Here is a 17,780-nt window from a genome sequence, read left to right on the forward strand (position 1 = left end):
TTGTCCTTTCCATCTACCCTGCCCAGCATTGGCAGTTCTACTAATGATACATAGTTATTAGAATTCCAAGTTGAAGAAAAGAAAATGCCTCAAGACATTGAAAAAGTAACTCGCTGTGCCAACCAATGCTGTTCATCATATACTGTCCTCAGCCTGAATCTTCCTGAACAGCGTGGTGCTTTAGCTCCGGCTGCTGCTGCTGCTTCCACTGCTGCCGTCGCTGGGGTGGCGGCGATGGTCGTGATGGGCGGTAATGTACTCATCGGGCGCGAACGTAACGTGATGGCCATGTTGAGAAGGCAAAAGGGCGTGGTCGGCACCGGGAGTGGTGACCGGCGAGCGGCTTGGGCTCGCAAAGGGGTCGGAAAACTCGCCACCAGGGGAACCCTGGGGGACAGTAGAGTAACCCATCTTACCGTTGTTGGGGATTTGAAGGCTTCCGGAAAATGAACGAACGCCAGTGACCTTGGGCTGAGGAGGGCTGCCACCTCCGCGAGCGTTGTTCAGGTGGCGGTTGACAGGAGGTGGGCGAATAGGGACTCTGACGTCAACGCCATAGTCCCCGGAAATACGATCGGTTGGGCCATATTCGTCGTCGTGCATGGCCGCGGCTCCGGCTCCGCGAGGCTGGTATGTCTGGTATGTCACATTGGCACTGGGCTCACCCTCCAGACGTCTCAAAGCATCGGCTTGACTTGTGACGCGACCCTGAGAAGACATGGACTTGGGGCGATAGGTCTGGGGGCCGTAGTTGTTGCCGCCACGAGAAGACGACGCCGGAGAGTTGAAAGGATCGGAGTTCGTGGGAGAGGAAGGCGAGACGGGAGCTTGAGCGACGTACTTGCCCTTGCCTTTGGCCGAGTTCGGGGGAGAGTCGGTAGCGGGGGTGCCAGGACGAGAAATCCAGATGCCATCGACCTCGATACCAGACTGGATAGCTCGGACGCCGAAGGGGATGTCGGACTGCTTTCGCGGGGGAGGAAGACCGGTTGATGCCATCTCAGAGGCGTGAGCTCGCTTTTCGGCATCGATAATCTCAAGTTTCGCCATGTAACGATTCGTCCACCATAGCTTGACAAAGCCAATCGCGAAGACAACGGCGATGGCACATGCAAGGACCTAGCAGCAACCGTTAGATATGTTACAGATCATGAAGGACAACTCAGCTGGGAAACATACAAAGGTCATTTGCTGCCACAGCTCCCAATCCACGAAAAATCTTCCGCCCATCTTGATGGTGTTTTCTTATGACTGGATTCGGGATAGAATGGTGAGGGTGGTGATAATCGATGAGATACGCTCAGTGGCCGAGCAGGGGGCAGGGGGTGGTGATTGAGATCAGATGAAAAGTGGTGATGGTGAATGACCGGAGCGCTGCGCCGGTCTACTTGAGGCGATGAAAGAACTGAAGAAAAAGTCTTTTCGGACTGAGGTTGGTTGTTGTGACGTCCGCCTCTTCTGCTTTCGGCCAGACCCTTTTTCGAATGCGGCAGGTGGCACTTCGGATGAACGGTGTAAGTGGCACGCAGTTAGCCCAACCGGTGTTGCTGGTAGTGAATACAGCCGGGACAGGCACCGTGTCTTTCAAAGGAAGGACAGGAAATTAATCCCAACAGCTTAAACAATATTATGGCGGATTGTCGTGTTCGGCGGCTCGAGGCGATGATGTCGGAACAAGGTGACGAAGGGTTGGTATTCAAACCAGACCAAAACGACTACGACGTCGTTCAGTATTAGTCAAGACGAGCAGCACACAAAAGCAACCTCGTATTCAGAAGGCAACGGCAGATATTAAACCTTCGGCGGTGAAGAGGAAACAAAACCCATGTGGGAAGCAATGTCCAGGGTGTGAATGGTTGGAAGGGTGGCAGCAGGTTTTGTATGAAACAGGGTACACGGCTAGCAGCAGCAAACACAACTCATCACATCGCTTGCACCGTCTATGATGGGAGAACATACGCAAGGCCCAGACCTGAACCTCGAAAGCGCTGGACTGGGACTAGACTGACGGCAACCGTGGACCATCGTCCGTCTCGGGCAGAGTGTGTCGACAGTGGCTGGGCGACGTCTGTTGCCCAAGTGGAGATGGGAGGATTACTGAGGGTATGGAGGAAGAGACCACCGGCCGAGGACGTGCGAGGTTGAGCATGTACAACCATAAACGTCCACGTCCTCCTCCATCAAGGGGCACTGAAGGTCTGGTGTGGTGGCATCGAGGCCGCGGGCGATTCCTGAGCGCTGTTCTCGTACTCACGGTCCGCTGCAGAGAGGAAGTCTGGATCATCCCTGCTCCTCCATCTAGATCCCTTGTCGCGGATCGCGACAAGACACTATGCCCGTTTGCGTTGGGCCGATGGCGTCTTGAAGAGGCTCACATTCGGCCAACAGCACTGAGCCGGGTCGCCGCCATGTCGGAATGCTCTGATCTGGGTTGACAAGTTAGGCACGGCGAACGCTCGCTGAGTTGAGGTGCGAATGCGTAGTGTGACGCCACTGAAAGCTGCGGGGGGATTCGCCAGACTCTGGGAGAGAAGCATTCGCAGTGTGCCACGACGGAAAGAGGTCTCAAATGGCCGTTTGCGGAATGCAAGGTACGGGACGGGTAGCCTTAGCTGCTGATTTAGCGCCGAAGGAAGCGCGGCAGGCAAGCCACACCTGATTTCCAGACCGGGACCCACGAGAAACTGCTCGCTCCCACTCAGTATCTTGGCTTAGGGTGGGTGCTGTGTGTTTGTCATGCATGTTTGCGGCGAGAGTGAAGCCACCCTCTGCCACGTTCTCGTGATATTGAGTATTGTTCGCTGGCTGCCACGGCTCTGTGCGCTTTTGTCTTGACGTGAACGTGTTTGATTCTAGAGTTTCCGTGTCACTTTGCATTCCCAGGCCGCTGGAATTTTGGGGCCTGACATGCGACTCAACTGGCCACGCTTTCCGGCCGGCTGCTGGCGTACTTCATCTGGTGTGCTGCCTTCTCGCAATGCTGCAAAGGAACCTTAGACTTGAATGCGGCCCACGCCAGTTGAGAAGCGGGCGGTTTAACGCAGGAACCGGCAGCAACGCGATGCACAGCCTCGGGGGCCGCTTCGGTCGCGGTACCCCTGGAGATCTCACTTTCGGGTTGATCTCCAGTCTGACTCCCGCATGTTGCAGTATGCGGCAGTGTGTGTGCTCTACATAGCATCGCATTGCGTGTGGAGCACAGAGGGCTTCGACCTGAAAACAACGATTGGCCTTGGCGAGCGACGCGCAGGGTACGATCGAGTGCGACTCTAGCGGCGAGGAGGAGTGTTTGAGCATCTCTGCTTGTGACGACCGTTAGCAGTCCATCGCAAGTCGTCTGCTCTGCTCGGACACTCGACGGTCGATCAAATCATATGCTTCTTTTCTTAGCTGCTTAGATACCATGGCGCCGGCCTAGCGCGCCACCATGTGGCTCCATAGTGAAGACTGGGGAGAACAGACGTCGTCCCGTTACCACAGTGAGATGGCACGATGCCCAAGTTGAAGGCCTCCCGGGCCAGGTGGGTTGCTTGAGTTGATTTGACTCGGCGCTTGATGTCAATGCGGTTCGTAGGCGCCACTGGCTCGTCCTTCCCACGGACGCTTGGAAATTACCTGCGTCTCAGCGCCATGAAATCCGAGTAGGCCATCGGAGCACGTCAACGGCAACGAAGTGGTCCAAAACCAAGTTTGAAATTGACAAATTGATATGCCATGAGGCTTGTTGTTTGTCAAGCTCCCAGAACCACGGCCACGGGGTTGTCACAAACTGTGGAGGCAGCCATCGTAAGGTCCCGACGTGACATGCCAGGACATTTCCACGAGAATCACCGGGAACCAAAACCATGCGCTATATTTCATGATCTGCTTCGGTTCCAGGTTTTTGGTCGAGGCGTCTGTGATGCCAGGTCGACATTCGGGGCAGTTCAAGGTTCTCAGGAGAATAGCAGGCCCATTTCTTTGTCTGCGTATATATTCGGTGAATTTTCCACGCAGGTCCGGCCAAGCTGCAGCCTGGTTAAACGATGGAAACACGGGTTGACTATGCCAGCAAAGCAGGCGACCGTCAGATTGTGAGCCGCTGACGGCAACACCGATGATCACGGCAGCCAGGTGGTTACGATCAGAGGGTAACAAAGACGACGATTAGTCGCGTCGCCGATGGCAGGCCTTGTCGCGCTTGAGGCTCGACGTTGAGAAGCGACTGCCAACCAACCAACGTAGCCTTGCCGAAAGTTTTTATGATCGTCTCACGACAAAGAAGTGTTCCACAACAAGCCCAGTAGATCAGTCCCAATGCGGCTTTTGCTGAGCGATACCACTCTTGGTTGGTAAGGACAGGAACAAGAAGGTCATGAACAGATTGTTCGCCAGAGTTTCCTAACTGTCCGTTCCAGCGTCGCGTCAATCCGACTCGTTACTTGCAATATATGGCACCAGCCGCCTATTGAGCCGACATCCTGGCACCGTAGCTTTCAAGCCAAGGGAGCTGCCGCCGTCGGCTGTCGAAACGCAAGTATGTAGCTGCGCCATGTCTGCAACGATGGGTTGGGGCGCCTGCGCACTCGATCAGCCGGACAGGAACCACAACGCGGGGCTGCCTTCTCACGATAACTCAATCCGGAGGGTACTAGCAAGGCATTTCTTGCTGCTGCTGCTGCTGCTGCTGCTGCTAAGAAACTGCCATGCGTCGGCGAAAATAGGGTGTCGTCTTCGGCAGCTTACTCAAGCTTTTTCGAAGAGTGAAGCGCCGCCGCTACGACAAACACATCCTTTAGGTCAAGTGAGTGAGGCCATCGTCGGCGTCAACGAGAATAGTCGCGCGGCGGCGGAGGGGGGAGTAGATATGGTCTCGAGTCAATTCGGTACGGTGTTGGAAGGCGTTACTTCCGCTTGCGTCCGATGTTGCATGGAATCGTCGATGACGGTAAAGTTCTCATTTCGCTGTTTTTTCAGGTCCGGCTTTCTGGTTAAGAAGGCGTGAGACTCCCCTCAATTGGCTGGAAGTCGGTCCTTTCGACCAGACCTTCGTCGGTGCAATTCGTTCATAAGCTGGCCTTCCTCCAGTGTGGTACATGACGACTCCTTCCCGTTCCATTTTCGGATTTGACGATACTCTCTCTGTATGCCAGGGGTGTTCCGACCGGCTGGCTTGGTGCGCGACACCGGCATCCCCGTTGACCGGCGTGCTGATCACGTGCTGGACGGCATTCTAAGATTCCAAATTTTCGTCGATACCGTCGAGCTGGTGCCGGAAAGCGAGGATATGGCTCCCGGCGACTGACCGAAGAGGTTCCCCGTCCGGGAAAGTGGTGAGCGGGCGAGTTGGGGGAAGGAAGTGGATGCCGATGAAAGCGTCATCCATCTGATAGGCGCGGGATGCGCATCAGACTCCGACGCGGTCAATCAGGGACGGCTGGACGGACATGATGCAGGTCCGCGGTGGCATTGGGTGCAGAATGGAAAACCGGTGTGCCGATCGCGCAGACTTCCTTCAAACCCGGTGCCGAGGCATCCGGGGGCGCACCGTTTGTACGATGTGGAACGCGGGACCTCGTACTGTAGGGCACTGCGGTGCTTGTGAGTGACTTCTCCGTGCAGATAGGACTGAAGAAAGGCAGCGATGGCGGTCTTGGAAAAAGCGAGTCTGGACCCGTGACTTGGTCTCGGCCTCTCAGCAACTGCACGATGGGTGGTCGTTCTTGGGTGGGACCATTTTAACCGCTGGAGCCAGGATAATCAGGGCAGTGAGGGCAGCGAGGGCATGCCGTAGCGGGGATAGCGCTGGACGGACGTGGTGGATGACGGCAAGCGTCACCCCATCTTTGCGGACGGGAGGGCAGGGTCTCTGCAAGGCAAGGCGGGCTGGGCTTACATAGTACCTACCCAAGGGCGAGGTACCTTGCGTCTGATGCAATCAGCGTGGCCTACAACGTACCGCTGCGTAGCGATCCGACGAACCTTGGGCCTTTTAGGATGGATTGGCGGCTGACGGCCAGGGAAAAAAAACATGGGACAAACACATGTCATTGTGCCTTGCCGACCCAGGTGCCCTTGCCATCCACAAGTATCCGTACCCTATTCGTACCTACCTATCTTACCTTACAAAAAGCTTTCGCAGCAGGCTCGGTGCGTCCGAGTTCCCGGGCCGTCCATAGAGAAGTCTTCTCGCCGGTGCAGTTGCGCTTCCTTCCAAGTTTCCCGTCTCCCCGCGGCAGGAATACATCATTCCCGTCCGTCGCTCTACGTGAGATATTCGACGACGGGTCGACAGCATGAAGACAGGATGGTGCTCGGGCCAAACCAGATCCCCTGAAGATTGGAACCTTTTACTTACGCAGTACTGCGTAGTATCTTACTAAGTAAGGACCCCGTTAAGGCGAGATCCGGAGTGGTGCCGTTACCTCATGATCCAATAGATGCAGCTGCAAGAAGGTCATTCGTCACCTTCAAGTCTGCAAAAACTGCCCCTTCCCTAGTCCCTGAGGGGCAGTAGTGCGTACCGCTTCCTGCAAGTGAATGGGGTGCAGTCCCATTGCCGTAACAGGCGGGGAGAGAGGAACAGACGGGAGGGAAAAAAAGAAGCAAGACCGGAGACATGCCAAAGACAAGGGATGAGGGAAGCCACTGCCCAAAACCTGCAGGTTCCCGCCCGATGATATGGTTCCTGCCTTCCGGGTCTCTTCATTTTCCCAACTTCCGTGCCTCCTACCTACCGTGCTACCTTGTCGTCTAATCATCTCGTCATCGTCTGAGGTCCTCATCAACTACACCCTCTCTGCACCCTCTGCTTACAGCCACCTTCGGAACCCGCACCTCCTGCTTCTGCTTCGCCTTGCGCCTCAACTCTCCTCCACAAACCAAATCCATCTCCCCGCTCCAGACCAATCCAAGTTCGAGTCGTGCAACCAAGCCACCGCCTTACTGTACACCAAGACGAGAGACCCTTGGAACGGGCAACTTGCAATACACTACTAGACACCAAAACCAAGACACACCCATCAACCTCGACCAACCATACACGAGGCCTAGCAGCCCGGACGGTTAAGACTTCCCATATAGTTCATCACCGTCCCGTCTATCCACGTCCTTGCTACCACCCCGCCCTTCCGGCTCCACTGCTTTATTCCTTTGCAAACACAAAGCTGCCAGCATCACCCTCGAACGTCGGACACAGCTTAAACATCCGCTCTGACTTTTCTCGCACAACGCTCTCCGACTTATAACCCGCCCCGGCACGATTACCCGTCTTTGAACCACCATCTCATCGCCTTATAACGAGCATTGCCCATTCGAAAAGCACTTTCCGACGTTCCCGCCACCCCTCCATCCACCATGCCTACTATCCGCAACCCATTCGCCCGTCGCCCGGGTCCAGCAACCTTTACTCCAGACGACACCGCTCGCACAGATGGCGAGAACCCGTCGCATCCCGGCTTCGAGAAGCAGGACACCGTGGGCTCCAAGGCCTCGTCTTCGTTGAGCGTGAGAACATCCAAGAGCCAGGACAACGGCGAATACAAGATGAGCGTTGTCAACGATAGCGGTGTCTACCTCCCTGTTTGTTTGCACTTAATCTTCAGGCGCGCTTGAGACATCGCTAATGCACCCATGCAGCCATCTCCAACTGAGGAAAAGGGACTGTGGCCGCGCAAGTACCTCGGCTCGGGTCGCAACTCTACAGACACTCGCACCGACAGCGGCGAGATTGAGCACTTCTCCATCTCGAGAGAGTCTTTCGATTCCTACAGACGGTCTTTCGTGCGTTGCATCTATGCGAGGTTATCGTGACACTACCGCTGACCGCAACTTACCTGCAGGACATCTCAGCACGCTCCCCAATCCCCCAGACCGATCTCCCCCAACGCCAGAGCCTAGACTCCGCACGATTCCCGCGCCTGCCTCGATCCGCGATTGACAGAAGGTCCGACAGGGACCTTCCCACTGCCGACGAGGGCTTTGAGGATGTCGGCCTGGACGACCACAAGCAACAGCCCAGCCGTAAGCGCGGCCTGTTCTCGCGCTTCGGTGACTCTGACCACAAGGAGCAGAGCGCTAATTCCCCAAACGCAAGTGTGACCCGCTTCCTGACCGGACGAAAGCGCGGACAGAGCGGAGGTCAGGAACTTGGCACAATCGACATTGAGCGACCAAAGTCAGCGGCCTCTGTCAGAACCACCGAAGTACGCTAATCCTGTGCGGCATTGTTTATTCGATTTGTACATACGATATCCTGCGCGAGATTTTGAACGGCGCAGGATCTTGGCGTTACTGGCTGGGTTGGGCCCTGGAAATGGGACGCATTCGCTATGACATGATTAGAGTTGGGCCAGCCTACGATCCGGTCGGGCTGGGCCGCATTATGCATATACGAGCGGCAAGAATCAGGCCCGGCAAAATGAGCTCGCCGTCTTCGAGGCTGGTTGTCTCGTGAATGAGCTCTTAATGATAATGATAACAGATACAACTTCACAGACTTGCGCGGACTTGCAACATGTGCGTGAATGAGAATGAGGATGAGATCGAGTGACGATAGGTGTGTGGCCGGGATAACCCCCTACCAATCACAGCATCAGAAGCTTTACGCCAGGGAAGCTCAAGGGCGCAGATTGACAAACGATCCGAATACCGGAGGCCCAGCGGAGTCGAACCGGCCGACGTTTCCCAATCGCTGCTTCGTTGTTTGACGTGATATCGCAAAGATTGCATCCCGCCATGCACTTGTCGCACCAGGACCCATTTTCTCGGGATTTGTTCACCTTCGTGAGACCCCACCTTCTGATACGTAATGGAGGGGCAGAGGAAATGCGCGAGAGGGAGGGAGAGAGAACCCCTCTGTCGCCGGTGACTGTTGTCATTGCATCCTTGTCAAACTTTCAGCTGTTCTTCTATGGGGAATAAAAGTACTGCGGCTCCCAACACCTGTTCATCGTCGTAGATCATTGCCACTCCATGATCGAGTTAAACCTCACGCCCGGTCAACCGCCCATTCACCCCGCGACAATTTCCTCCAAGCCAGTGACAAAACTTGCCCCGCCATCCCATCCCATCCCGGACCAACATTACAATGGCTGGTGACATTCCCGCCAACGGCACAGGCTCCGGCCCGGAGGACGGCATCTGCAACCTGTCACTCGCTACCCGCACCGTCCACGCCGATGATGGCATCAGCTCCCATCGCGCTGTTGCCCCGGCCATTCACGTATCGACGACCTTCAAGTACAGCGCCAACCCCGATGACCTCCGTCCAGGGGACAATACCGACGTGAGAGCCCTTCACTTTCTCATTTGAGTCTGTCCAGACTAACAAGTAGCCAGCCCAATGCCCCCGCCGACTCTCACGTCTACTCCCGCTACTCCACCCCGAACACAACCCGCTTCGAGGCCGTTCTCTCCTCCGTCCTTGGCGGGCCCTCTCTGACCTACTCCTCCGGCCTGTCCGCCTTCCACGCCATGCTCGTCTACCTCAACCCGAAGCGCGTAGCCATTGGCGGTGGTTACCACGGCTGCCACGGTGTCATTCGCATCCTCACCAAGCTCAACGGTCTGAAGCAGCTCGAGCTCGACGAGGCGTCCCTTGACCAGCTCGAAGCCGGCGATGTGTTGCATGTCGAGACCCCATTGAACCCCACCGGCGAGGCGCGTAACTTGGCGTACTATGCCGAAAGGGCGCACAAGGTTGGGGCTTATCTGACTGTCGATGCGACGTTTGCGCCGCCGCCACTGCAGAACCCCTTTGACTTTGGTGCGGATATCGTGATGCACTCTGGAACCAAGTATTTTGGTGGGCACTCGGATATGTTGTGCGGCGTGCTGGCTGTTAACCCGTCTCGCGCGGACAAGTGGCTTCGCGGCATGATTGAGGAACGTTGCTACATCGGAAGCGTCATGGGAGGCTTGGAGGGCTGGCTCGGTGTCCGGTCAATTCGGACGCTTGAGCTGCGTGTGGAGAGGCAGAGCAAGTCTGCCACCAGCCTCGTTCGCTGGATTGACGACGAGATCAGGAACAACCCCACCGGTGTCGTCGGCAGTGTCGTTGACAAGGTTGTCCATGCTAGTTTGCAGAAGGACGAATGGTTGAAGAAGCAGATGCCTGGCGGTTTTGGCCCCGTTTTTGCCATCTGGTTAAAGGATGCCGAGGACGCGAAGAGGCTTCCGAGCAAGATGGAGCTTTTCCACCACGCTACTTCGCTAGGAGGTGTTGAGAGCTTGATTGAGTGGCGGGCAATGAGCGATCCTGGCTGTGACAAGCAACTTCTCCGTGTTAGCATCGGCGTTGAGGCGTGGGAGGACTTGAGGGACGATTTGGTTCAGGGCTTTAAGAAGTTGGCCGAGGAGAAGAAGGTTTAGAGTAGATGGCCAGACGCAGAACAGAATAGAGCTTTATACGAGGGAAAGGGGCGCAGCAATCGTACCCTTACTCCAATAGTATTCCTACACCTTGTACTGAACGCTCCTGCCGCGTCGTTGTCTTCGCTATCGTCCCCGGCATCGTCCGTCGTTGTCTCCGCACGCCTTACAGCGGAATGTCCAACGATCCGTCCGCGTTCATGCATCCCGCCAGCTTGTACCTCGTGGACTCAAAGCTATAAGTATGTCAGCCATGTCTTGAAGAAAAGTAAAGTAGACGGGGGACTAACGTAAACTGAATGCTTCCGGTGACCATGCACCGGCAAGCATCGCAGTACCTGAGCACCGCCTGCCGTCCCTCCCCCGCCGCCTCAGCAAGAGTGTTCGCAGCGCCTTCGAAGGTGGCAACAGAGATGGCGAGATCGGCTAGGAGGGCGTCAACCGCTTGCTGCGGCGACTTTCCCTCCTCCATCATGAGAATGGGGACGGCATTAACGATGCTCTCGTCAGCTCTGTCGTCCTTAGGCTATTGAGTTTGTTAGCAAGGTATTATTCGCATAGGCAGTGATCGCTTCGGTAAGTAGGTGGTGAGATGCGGGAAAGGGTATAGGGTTCGAGGGTATATAGGCACGTAGGGAAGGCGCACACACAAGCCAGAAGGATAGGCAATATCGAACAAGGTCTTCGAACTTGATGCCTTAGTTCGTTTGATCGTATGATCCGATGCTTCTGGCAGTTGTAGGAAGATGAATAGGAGGACGGGTAGTGCATGGCGTGAGAGGCTTCGAGGCGGCAAGTGGCCGTTGGTTGGGTAGAAGGGTAGATACTTCGATGGACGGGAAGAAAGGGGACGGCGGAAGCCGATGAAAAGGAAGCCCAGGAAGATGTGATCAGGAAAACTCCCAACTAATGGAAGGGCTTTCAAATAGTGGAGCGGGGGGCAAAGGGTAGCCTACGAATTGGCAGGAGCGAAACTTACAATCTCCTTCTTGAGGGAGAGGATGTCGTTGGTTCTGTACTGATGTCAACGCTTTGCTCCACTGCCCTTCTTCTCTGCATGGGTATTAGGACCTACTTACATCCAAATACCTCTGCTTGTCTCTGCCCAGAGGGTCTGCATTTCATTCATGCAGCGAATATGCTCTGGGAAGCTCTCTCCCAGGCCGTACTCAATGAGGGCGCAGAGGGTCCAGACTGCCGCCGTTCCATGGCGCAACTCTTCGTAGGCCTCCATGCTGGGGAGAGTACCGCGCAGACGAAGACTTTGCTCTTTATCACAGTTCTCAATGTAGCGGCGCATCTGGTGCATGAAAGTCTGCCTTTGTTCTGTGTCTTGTTCAGCACAGAGTGTCCCATAAAGAGGATGAATTCTCCCACCAAAATTGTATGCCTTGCACAGCTCTGCTCCAATTGTAATCAACTCAGCATTCACATGATCGCACATGATATTGTGAGTATTAGTGCTAAGGGAGCTGAGACCTAAGGCTTCGTTGAGTACACGGATGGTGTCGTTGCGATGGGTCTTTGCTCTCGCCAGATTGGCACTCAGGTCGCTACCCTGCTGATCAATGGCATCGTCCCAACAGAAGAGCCAGACTATGTATAGCGCAAGAGTATGAATTTGGTTCTGGTCTGGGTGTGGGTAATATCTTTTGAAGGTCGCCTCAGTCAGCAGTCGCTAAGTCTGTGAACAGGGTGGTGATACTCACAGGCTCACAAATCTGGCGTAATTGGCCTTTCGGTATTTCTCTCGAAGTCCCGGGTTCCGGACCAATCTATTTAAATAATGTGTTAGTTATTTACTTTTCGTTCTCTTCGCAAACAGGCAACCAACCTATCGAATGCGCTCTCGACAACAGGTATGATTTCCTTGTAGTTGGTGTTTGCGTCCACCGGCCAATCCTTGAAAATTTCCCGCAGGTCAGGGACGTGAAGAATCTCTCCGCGAAGTGCTCCCAGGATTTCCTGGGCTTCGGAAATCAGTGACCCCATTCCACCCTTGCTGGAAAGGTAAGATCTTTGCAAGTCCAAAAAAAAAAAAAAAAAAAAAAAAGATGGAAAAGGGGTGAAGCCCAAGTGCAGTGACCAGACTAGAATCCGCTCCTTTTTGGATGTTTGCTTCCCACTGTTGAATGGGATAATTACCGAGACACCCTTGTGAGAAAGCCCAAACAAATCTCAAGCCCTTTTTTCTTCGGCTGTCGAAATGGGAACTGGGCTGATGTTTGCTTGTCAAGAAGCCTGGTGCATTGGGGGGGGGGGGGGAGGGCTATTTGACCTCGCCTTGGTCTCAAGGTGGTGGGCTAGGTGAAGTGTCTGGGGAAGATCATTACTTAGGTATCAGGAAGGTGAAAGACTTGGACGGAACGCGAAAAGTAACAATTCACCATAGTCATTGTCTTCTCCTGCAGGACTGCGATGGGCCTTTATACCCAACTCTAGTCCTGTTGCCGTCACCCAAGCCCGGTGAAGGACCAAGTGGTCTAGAGGTATAACGCTCTGTATCGTTAGTTTGAACTTGGGATGAAATCTGAATATCAGGTTTCGTAGGGTCGCGGTTCAATTCCGCTCCCGAGCTTTTTGCTCGTCGACTTTTTCAGCTTCTAGCCACTTCCCTGCCAGGAGGAGCAAGGAGGAATCATTTTGCGGTCAGCTGAGAGCTCGTTCTCTCCAGAAACCCAAATACAAGGAGTTGACTGTCAGGAGGGATTCCGTACGCGAGATGGAAAGGGGCTATGTCTCCTTGACTGATGTTGATACGCGCCACCTACCTTTGGTGTCCGTCCTTCCCGATGTCCTGGGTTCTGGTTTTCGTACCCCCTGTCTACTTCGGGCGTACTGAGAAGGAAGCGAGACAATGACATATACAGCACTTGTATACGGTATGGAAACTACATGAATGCTGTGATAGACCTGTCAACTCGTGTTGGCAGAGGTTCACTTGCATCTCCGGATTTCATCCTTAGAGGGGGGGAGTCGGTCGACCTTGGACTGTTGCAGGCGACATTCATCCATCGCTTGAAGCTGGCTTCGACTAACAAAGGACTGGCTCGCGGCATGTCCGACACGGTAGGAGCATGTGACTCGACATTCTGCAGAATCTGCGGAGGCAGATACCCGAGGAATCGCCACGACCTCTAGGTTCTAGAGGCCAGCAGTGCGTCCGTCGGAGCGAACTTATAACATGACAGCCGCCGGCACTTTGTCTTCCAAGGATTTGCGGCTACTTACATCGTCTCACTGACATGGGTCTGCAAAAGCCAAGGTCCGAGACCATCATTGCATCCGCAAACCGGGTTTGCTCCCGGGATACTCATGTCTTGCATCTTACAAATTTACTAGTCCTTTCGCAGCATACCATCGTACAAGATCTACCTTGCCCCCGTCGTGACCATGTAAACTATCGTTGACCTGCATGAGGCACCATGAACCACCCATTTCGACCTTGCTCGGGGTTTCACCAAGCGACGTTGTATTCGGGCGCGCAATTCTATGGTTGGCATCTCTGAAACAACGATATCTGAACCATGCCTCATCAATCCTTGGGAGGCGGTATGTAACCATCGATCATGCCGCTGCCCGCGACCTAACGCGGACTTAATGGACCTTGTACCGCTCGTCCGCGTGTTGCTACACGCAACGTGGCTTTGCATTGTATTGTCAAGAATGACGGTGAAGGCACTCACATGGGCCGCGCATCGGCGGCTCGGCGTGCTGCCGTCGAGACCAGCTCAGACATCAGACTCATCGGCCCTTTGAAGCCAGCGCCTAGACCGACGGAGACCCGGAGACGCACTAACTCCGTCAATGCTTGGGCGCCTGTGAGCTTGCGGGCTGACGATGGACCCCGCGCATCTATGTCGTGATATTTGTATCTTCGCTGATGGTCTCATCTGTCGGTGTCAACCTCCTTCAACAACTCTGTCAAATTCATGATACGGTAGCCTCGTCGCTTCAACTCCGGCAGCACCTTCCGCAGCATCGGAATAGTCCAACTTCTCCTGTCGTGGCAGATTATGATGGCGCCTGGCCGTGCCATGCTTAAGATGTGTTTGGCGTTGAGCTTCCAATTGCTGATCTGAGCGTCATGGGGGTAAACGCTGCCCAGAACCATCCTGTAACCCAGCTTGTCGATCAGCCTCCGCATCCTGTCACTGAAGAAGCCAGAGCCTGGCCTGAAGTAGTTGGCCGGCATGGGTACATCCTCGTAGTCGTAAAGGTTCTTGATCTTCCGCCGTACTTCAAGTATCTCCGCCTCGAGCTGGCCAACCGGTAGCGACCGCGAGGCCTCGTCGTGCATGGCGTGGTTCCCTAGCTCGCTGCCAGCCTTGATTATGTCTCCCATATCATCCTCGTGGCCGTTCATCTGCGAGCCGATGAGGAAGAAGGTCGCGTGTGCATCGTTCTCCTTCAGGATCTTGAGGATCTCGGGTGTGTGCTGTGAGGGCGCGTCATCAATGGTGAGGCCGATGATCTTATCCTTGGTCTGGACCTGCCACAGCACGTCGGGCCATTTCCGTGCGAAATGGTTGATGACGAAAGCCGGGGGCTTGTAGACGATGTAGGCGGGGAGGACGAGAAGGAGGGCGAGGGCGAGGAGGAAGAGAAGGGTGGCCATTCGGTTGCGGCGCGCACGCCTCCGGAACTTGTTGGGAAATCTCAAGAGCGATATTCGTGCCATTGGCCTATCCGTTCACCTTCCAAGATGTTGTTGGAAGAGAGACGAGGTTGGCATTGTCGGGGACAGGTCGATATATCGAGGGGTGAAACGAAACGAAACGAAGCAGAGGCCGGCCGCACAGCTCTCTTAATCTCGACTTGGACAAGGTGCAGGGGGTCGCGTTCCAGAGCTGCGCTGTGCGTGGTCATCTGTGGCTGACGTACGCAGTACTTACCTCCTCACGGCGGTACATGGCGCAGTGGGGGTGTCGTGGCTGGAGCCAACCATTGCACACGGCTTTGGCATGCTTAGACCCACCTCGGCCTCCACTAAGGTTCAACTCAATTAAGCACTTCCCAACTTCCGACCGTTTATTCCAACCTCGAAGCTGAAATTCAACCAAAGTCCTTTTTCTGCTCTGCCGCGCCACGTCTTTGCCTGCACGAAATCAAGTTCGGTCAGTCACTAGCTGACCTTAACGGCTAGCTTCAGTCCTGTGCCTCACCTTTTTTTGGCCGCCACACCCCTCACTGCCTCCCCTCCCGCTCTAGGCTGCGACTGATACCACCAGCACGAGCAACTTCAACCCAGGATGTGAGAACCAGGAACGGAACAGGAAGCAGCATACAGAAACAGTTTAGGCCGTACCAGAATTGCTGAGGCCTGTCGATGGGGCCGCTCTGAACACTCTCCTCCAGAACACGCGGCAAATGACAGCCACTGTCTTCCATGCACGCACAGCCTGCGGCAAAGCCGATCGGCACTAATCAGCCTTGAGAGCATCGATGTGGAAGAATCCTGCCAAGTGGCAAGCATAAGCATCTTATTGGTAGCCTTGAGCTTCCCTAGGCCTCCAATTTTCTCGAAAATGGGTCGAAGCCGACTCATCGGAAAATATACGATCGAGGTTATCGTGGACTGTCCGGTAGACCGGCAAACGTGGTTGCCTAGACATGCTCGCTACATCGCAAGACATCCAATGAGGGACACGGTACATTTCAGGGCACATGTATGCTCTGCTAGGTACCCATCGTCACCGGTTTCTGATGGAATGTGATCCCAGTCTTGCTCAATGAAAACAAAAAAGCTGGCACGCTGATCGGCCACACGGTACACCCGTCAACCCACAAAGTCTCCATTGTGAGCTATTCTCGGTGCGCTAATCGCGCTTACCTTTCCCTTCTTATTCGACCTACGTAACTCAACTGTCCGCGCCACAGACAGCGACAGACCTGCATAGACTGCTTTGGCCCTCAGAGTACGGCTTGCCCGGTATGCGTAACACATGCCTGTTTCCTCGCAGTCTTCGTTTGGTGATCGCCAATTTTCTCATCGAGAGAGTCAAAGCCAGACGAAAGGTCTAACGGAATAGCCGGGAGGGCTGGCGATCGTGGTGAGGGCCATCCTCATGGATCCTTCCCACACTCTCAACCATGTATCCGGAGACAGGTTAAGGTTGTGGCAACCGAGCCACCCGCGCAGTTCAGCCTCGCTCAGGCCTTACTCTAACTCATCTGAGATGAAGCAGCTCTTGTGGGTCTTGATCAGGCTTTCAATCACCATTGCGCATAATATCTAGTTGAAATGACCGCCCATGATGTACTTCCTGAGCTGATTTAAAGATTCAGCCGTGGCCCTTGTTGTGGAACTCTTAAATGAGTCTTCTATTGTCAATGGATCCATTCTTCAAAGTCAAATCTCGCGTTTTTATCAATGTGACGATTATCAATAGGCGCAATCAGAATTTCTCTATGGGCAGCTGTGCGGCTGCTGCATTAAGCAATCGGCAGAAAAGAAACAGAGACAATACCAACAATATCCCACCCTCCGAACTTGTAGCAAAGAGGCCAAAGTTACTTGGCATCACGATCAATACCAGCGATGACGAATTGGACCTACTTTCCTGTGACAAGAAGTCACCCGGGGACCGTATTTTGGACGACGAGGATATTGCGTGTTGGCTGGAGCAGCAGAGTCGCAAATCAGCTACAGCAGGCGTCCTGAAAGCTGTTAACGAACTGGCCAAAGGACTTGAAGCTACGCCTGGGTCGAAATCTACGTTGCCCATGCGAACCGAAACTCATATGGCTACCAGCGAGACCTTATCGGGTAAAACAACATTACAGCCTGATTCGGCGCAAGCCTCCGACCTGCCATGTATTCTCCGAGGAGTTGGGGCCTTTGCAGACGATGCCTCTGTTATACCCGCGGATTCAACTACAACGGGCAGGAAGAAGCGGAGGCCATGGTGGGTTTGAATTCGCTTGCTGCCTTGTACTCAACTAACAAACATCAGGATGAGGAAGAACCGCAGACCAATCGTAGGCTGGGACCAGTTATGGCTGTGACGACTGCGCAGGCGTACTCGCATCGGCGGTCAGTCAAATGAATGATCTATGACAAAAGGCGCAAGTAAAGACGATTGTGAAGATACCCTTGGGTTCTGATCTCAAGTACATTCGACACGGAAAAAATGGTGCATTGGGCGTTCGTATTCAGCATCCGAGTTTATTAGATTTTCTCTCACATTAGACGTTTTCCCTACTTTTGCTGTGTATTGATCGCCCCTACTAGGTAGCACGTCGGTCCAATTGAGCCGGCCCCGAGGTTTCCGAGTCCTAGTGGCCGGCGCGCCGTTGTGTGCCCCGAAACGCCGGGTCTGAACTCTGATCGCCCCCGGGACGCCGGGTCTCCCGTGCGTGGAACTGCCATCCAGAATAACTGGGTGGTTGCCGACAGAGTTTGCCACGGAAGGGAGACCCCCGTGGCA

The 17,780-nt window shown here is 54.5% G+C and overlaps 5 protein-coding genes across 5 annotated transcripts; 3 read left to right on the forward strand and 2 right to left on the reverse strand.

Annotated features, from left to right (window-relative positions):
* Positions 1-180: 180 nt before the first annotated feature.
* Positions 181-1,230, reverse strand: CGCS363_v009558 (uncharacterized protein; the record flags this gene model as incomplete). Its single annotated transcript, XM_036641407.1, has 2 exons — positions 181-1,119; positions 1,180-1,230. 2 exons carry the CDS (start codon positions 1,228-1,230, stop codon positions 181-183), a joined length of 990 nt encoding a protein of 329 aa, XP_036492803.1.
* Positions 1,231-7,335: 6,105 nt separating this feature from the next.
* Positions 7,336-8,192, forward strand: CGCS363_v009559 (uncharacterized protein; the record flags this gene model as incomplete). The annotated part of the gene is made up of 3 exons (XM_036641408.1): positions 7,336-7,560; positions 7,618-7,761; positions 7,821-8,192. 3 exons carry the CDS (start codon positions 7,336-7,338, stop codon positions 8,190-8,192), a joined length of 741 nt encoding a protein of 246 aa, XP_036492802.1.
* Positions 8,193-9,067: 875 nt separating this feature from the next.
* CGCS363_v009560 (putative trans-sulfuration enzyme) lies at positions 9,068-10,350 on the forward strand (the record flags this gene model as incomplete). The annotated part of the gene is made up of 2 exons (XM_036641409.1): positions 9,068-9,265; positions 9,319-10,350. 2 exons carry the CDS (start codon positions 9,068-9,070, stop codon positions 10,348-10,350), a joined length of 1,230 nt encoding a protein of 409 aa, XP_036492926.1.
* A 166-nt stretch (positions 10,351-10,516) lies between these two features.
* Positions 10,517-12,342, reverse strand: BOT2-4 (Presilphiperfolan-8-beta-ol synthase; the record flags this gene model as incomplete). Its single annotated transcript, XM_036641410.1, has 7 exons — positions 10,517-10,586; positions 10,641-10,876; positions 11,330-11,363; positions 11,430-11,676; positions 11,728-11,999; positions 12,060-12,125; positions 12,185-12,342. The coding sequence occupies 7 exons, from the start codon at positions 12,340-12,342 to the stop codon at positions 10,517-10,519; spliced, it is 1,083 nt and encodes a 360-aa protein (XP_036492927.1).
* Positions 12,343-17,076: 4,734 nt separating this feature from the next.
* CGCS363_v009562 (uncharacterized protein) lies at positions 17,077-17,358 on the forward strand (the record flags this gene model as incomplete). Its single annotated transcript, XM_036641411.1, has 2 exons — positions 17,077-17,258; positions 17,307-17,358. 2 exons carry the CDS (start codon positions 17,077-17,079, stop codon positions 17,356-17,358), a joined length of 234 nt encoding a protein of 77 aa, XP_036492924.1.
* Positions 17,359-17,780: the final 422 nt, after the last annotated feature.

The sequence above is a fragment of the Colletotrichum siamense genome (assembly GCF_013390195.1).
Source record: "Colletotrichum siamense strain Cg363 chromosome Unknown KSG_Cg363_contig06, whole genome shotgun sequence".
NCBI lineage: Eukaryota > Fungi > Ascomycota > Sordariomycetes > Glomerellales > Glomerellaceae > Colletotrichum > Colletotrichum siamense.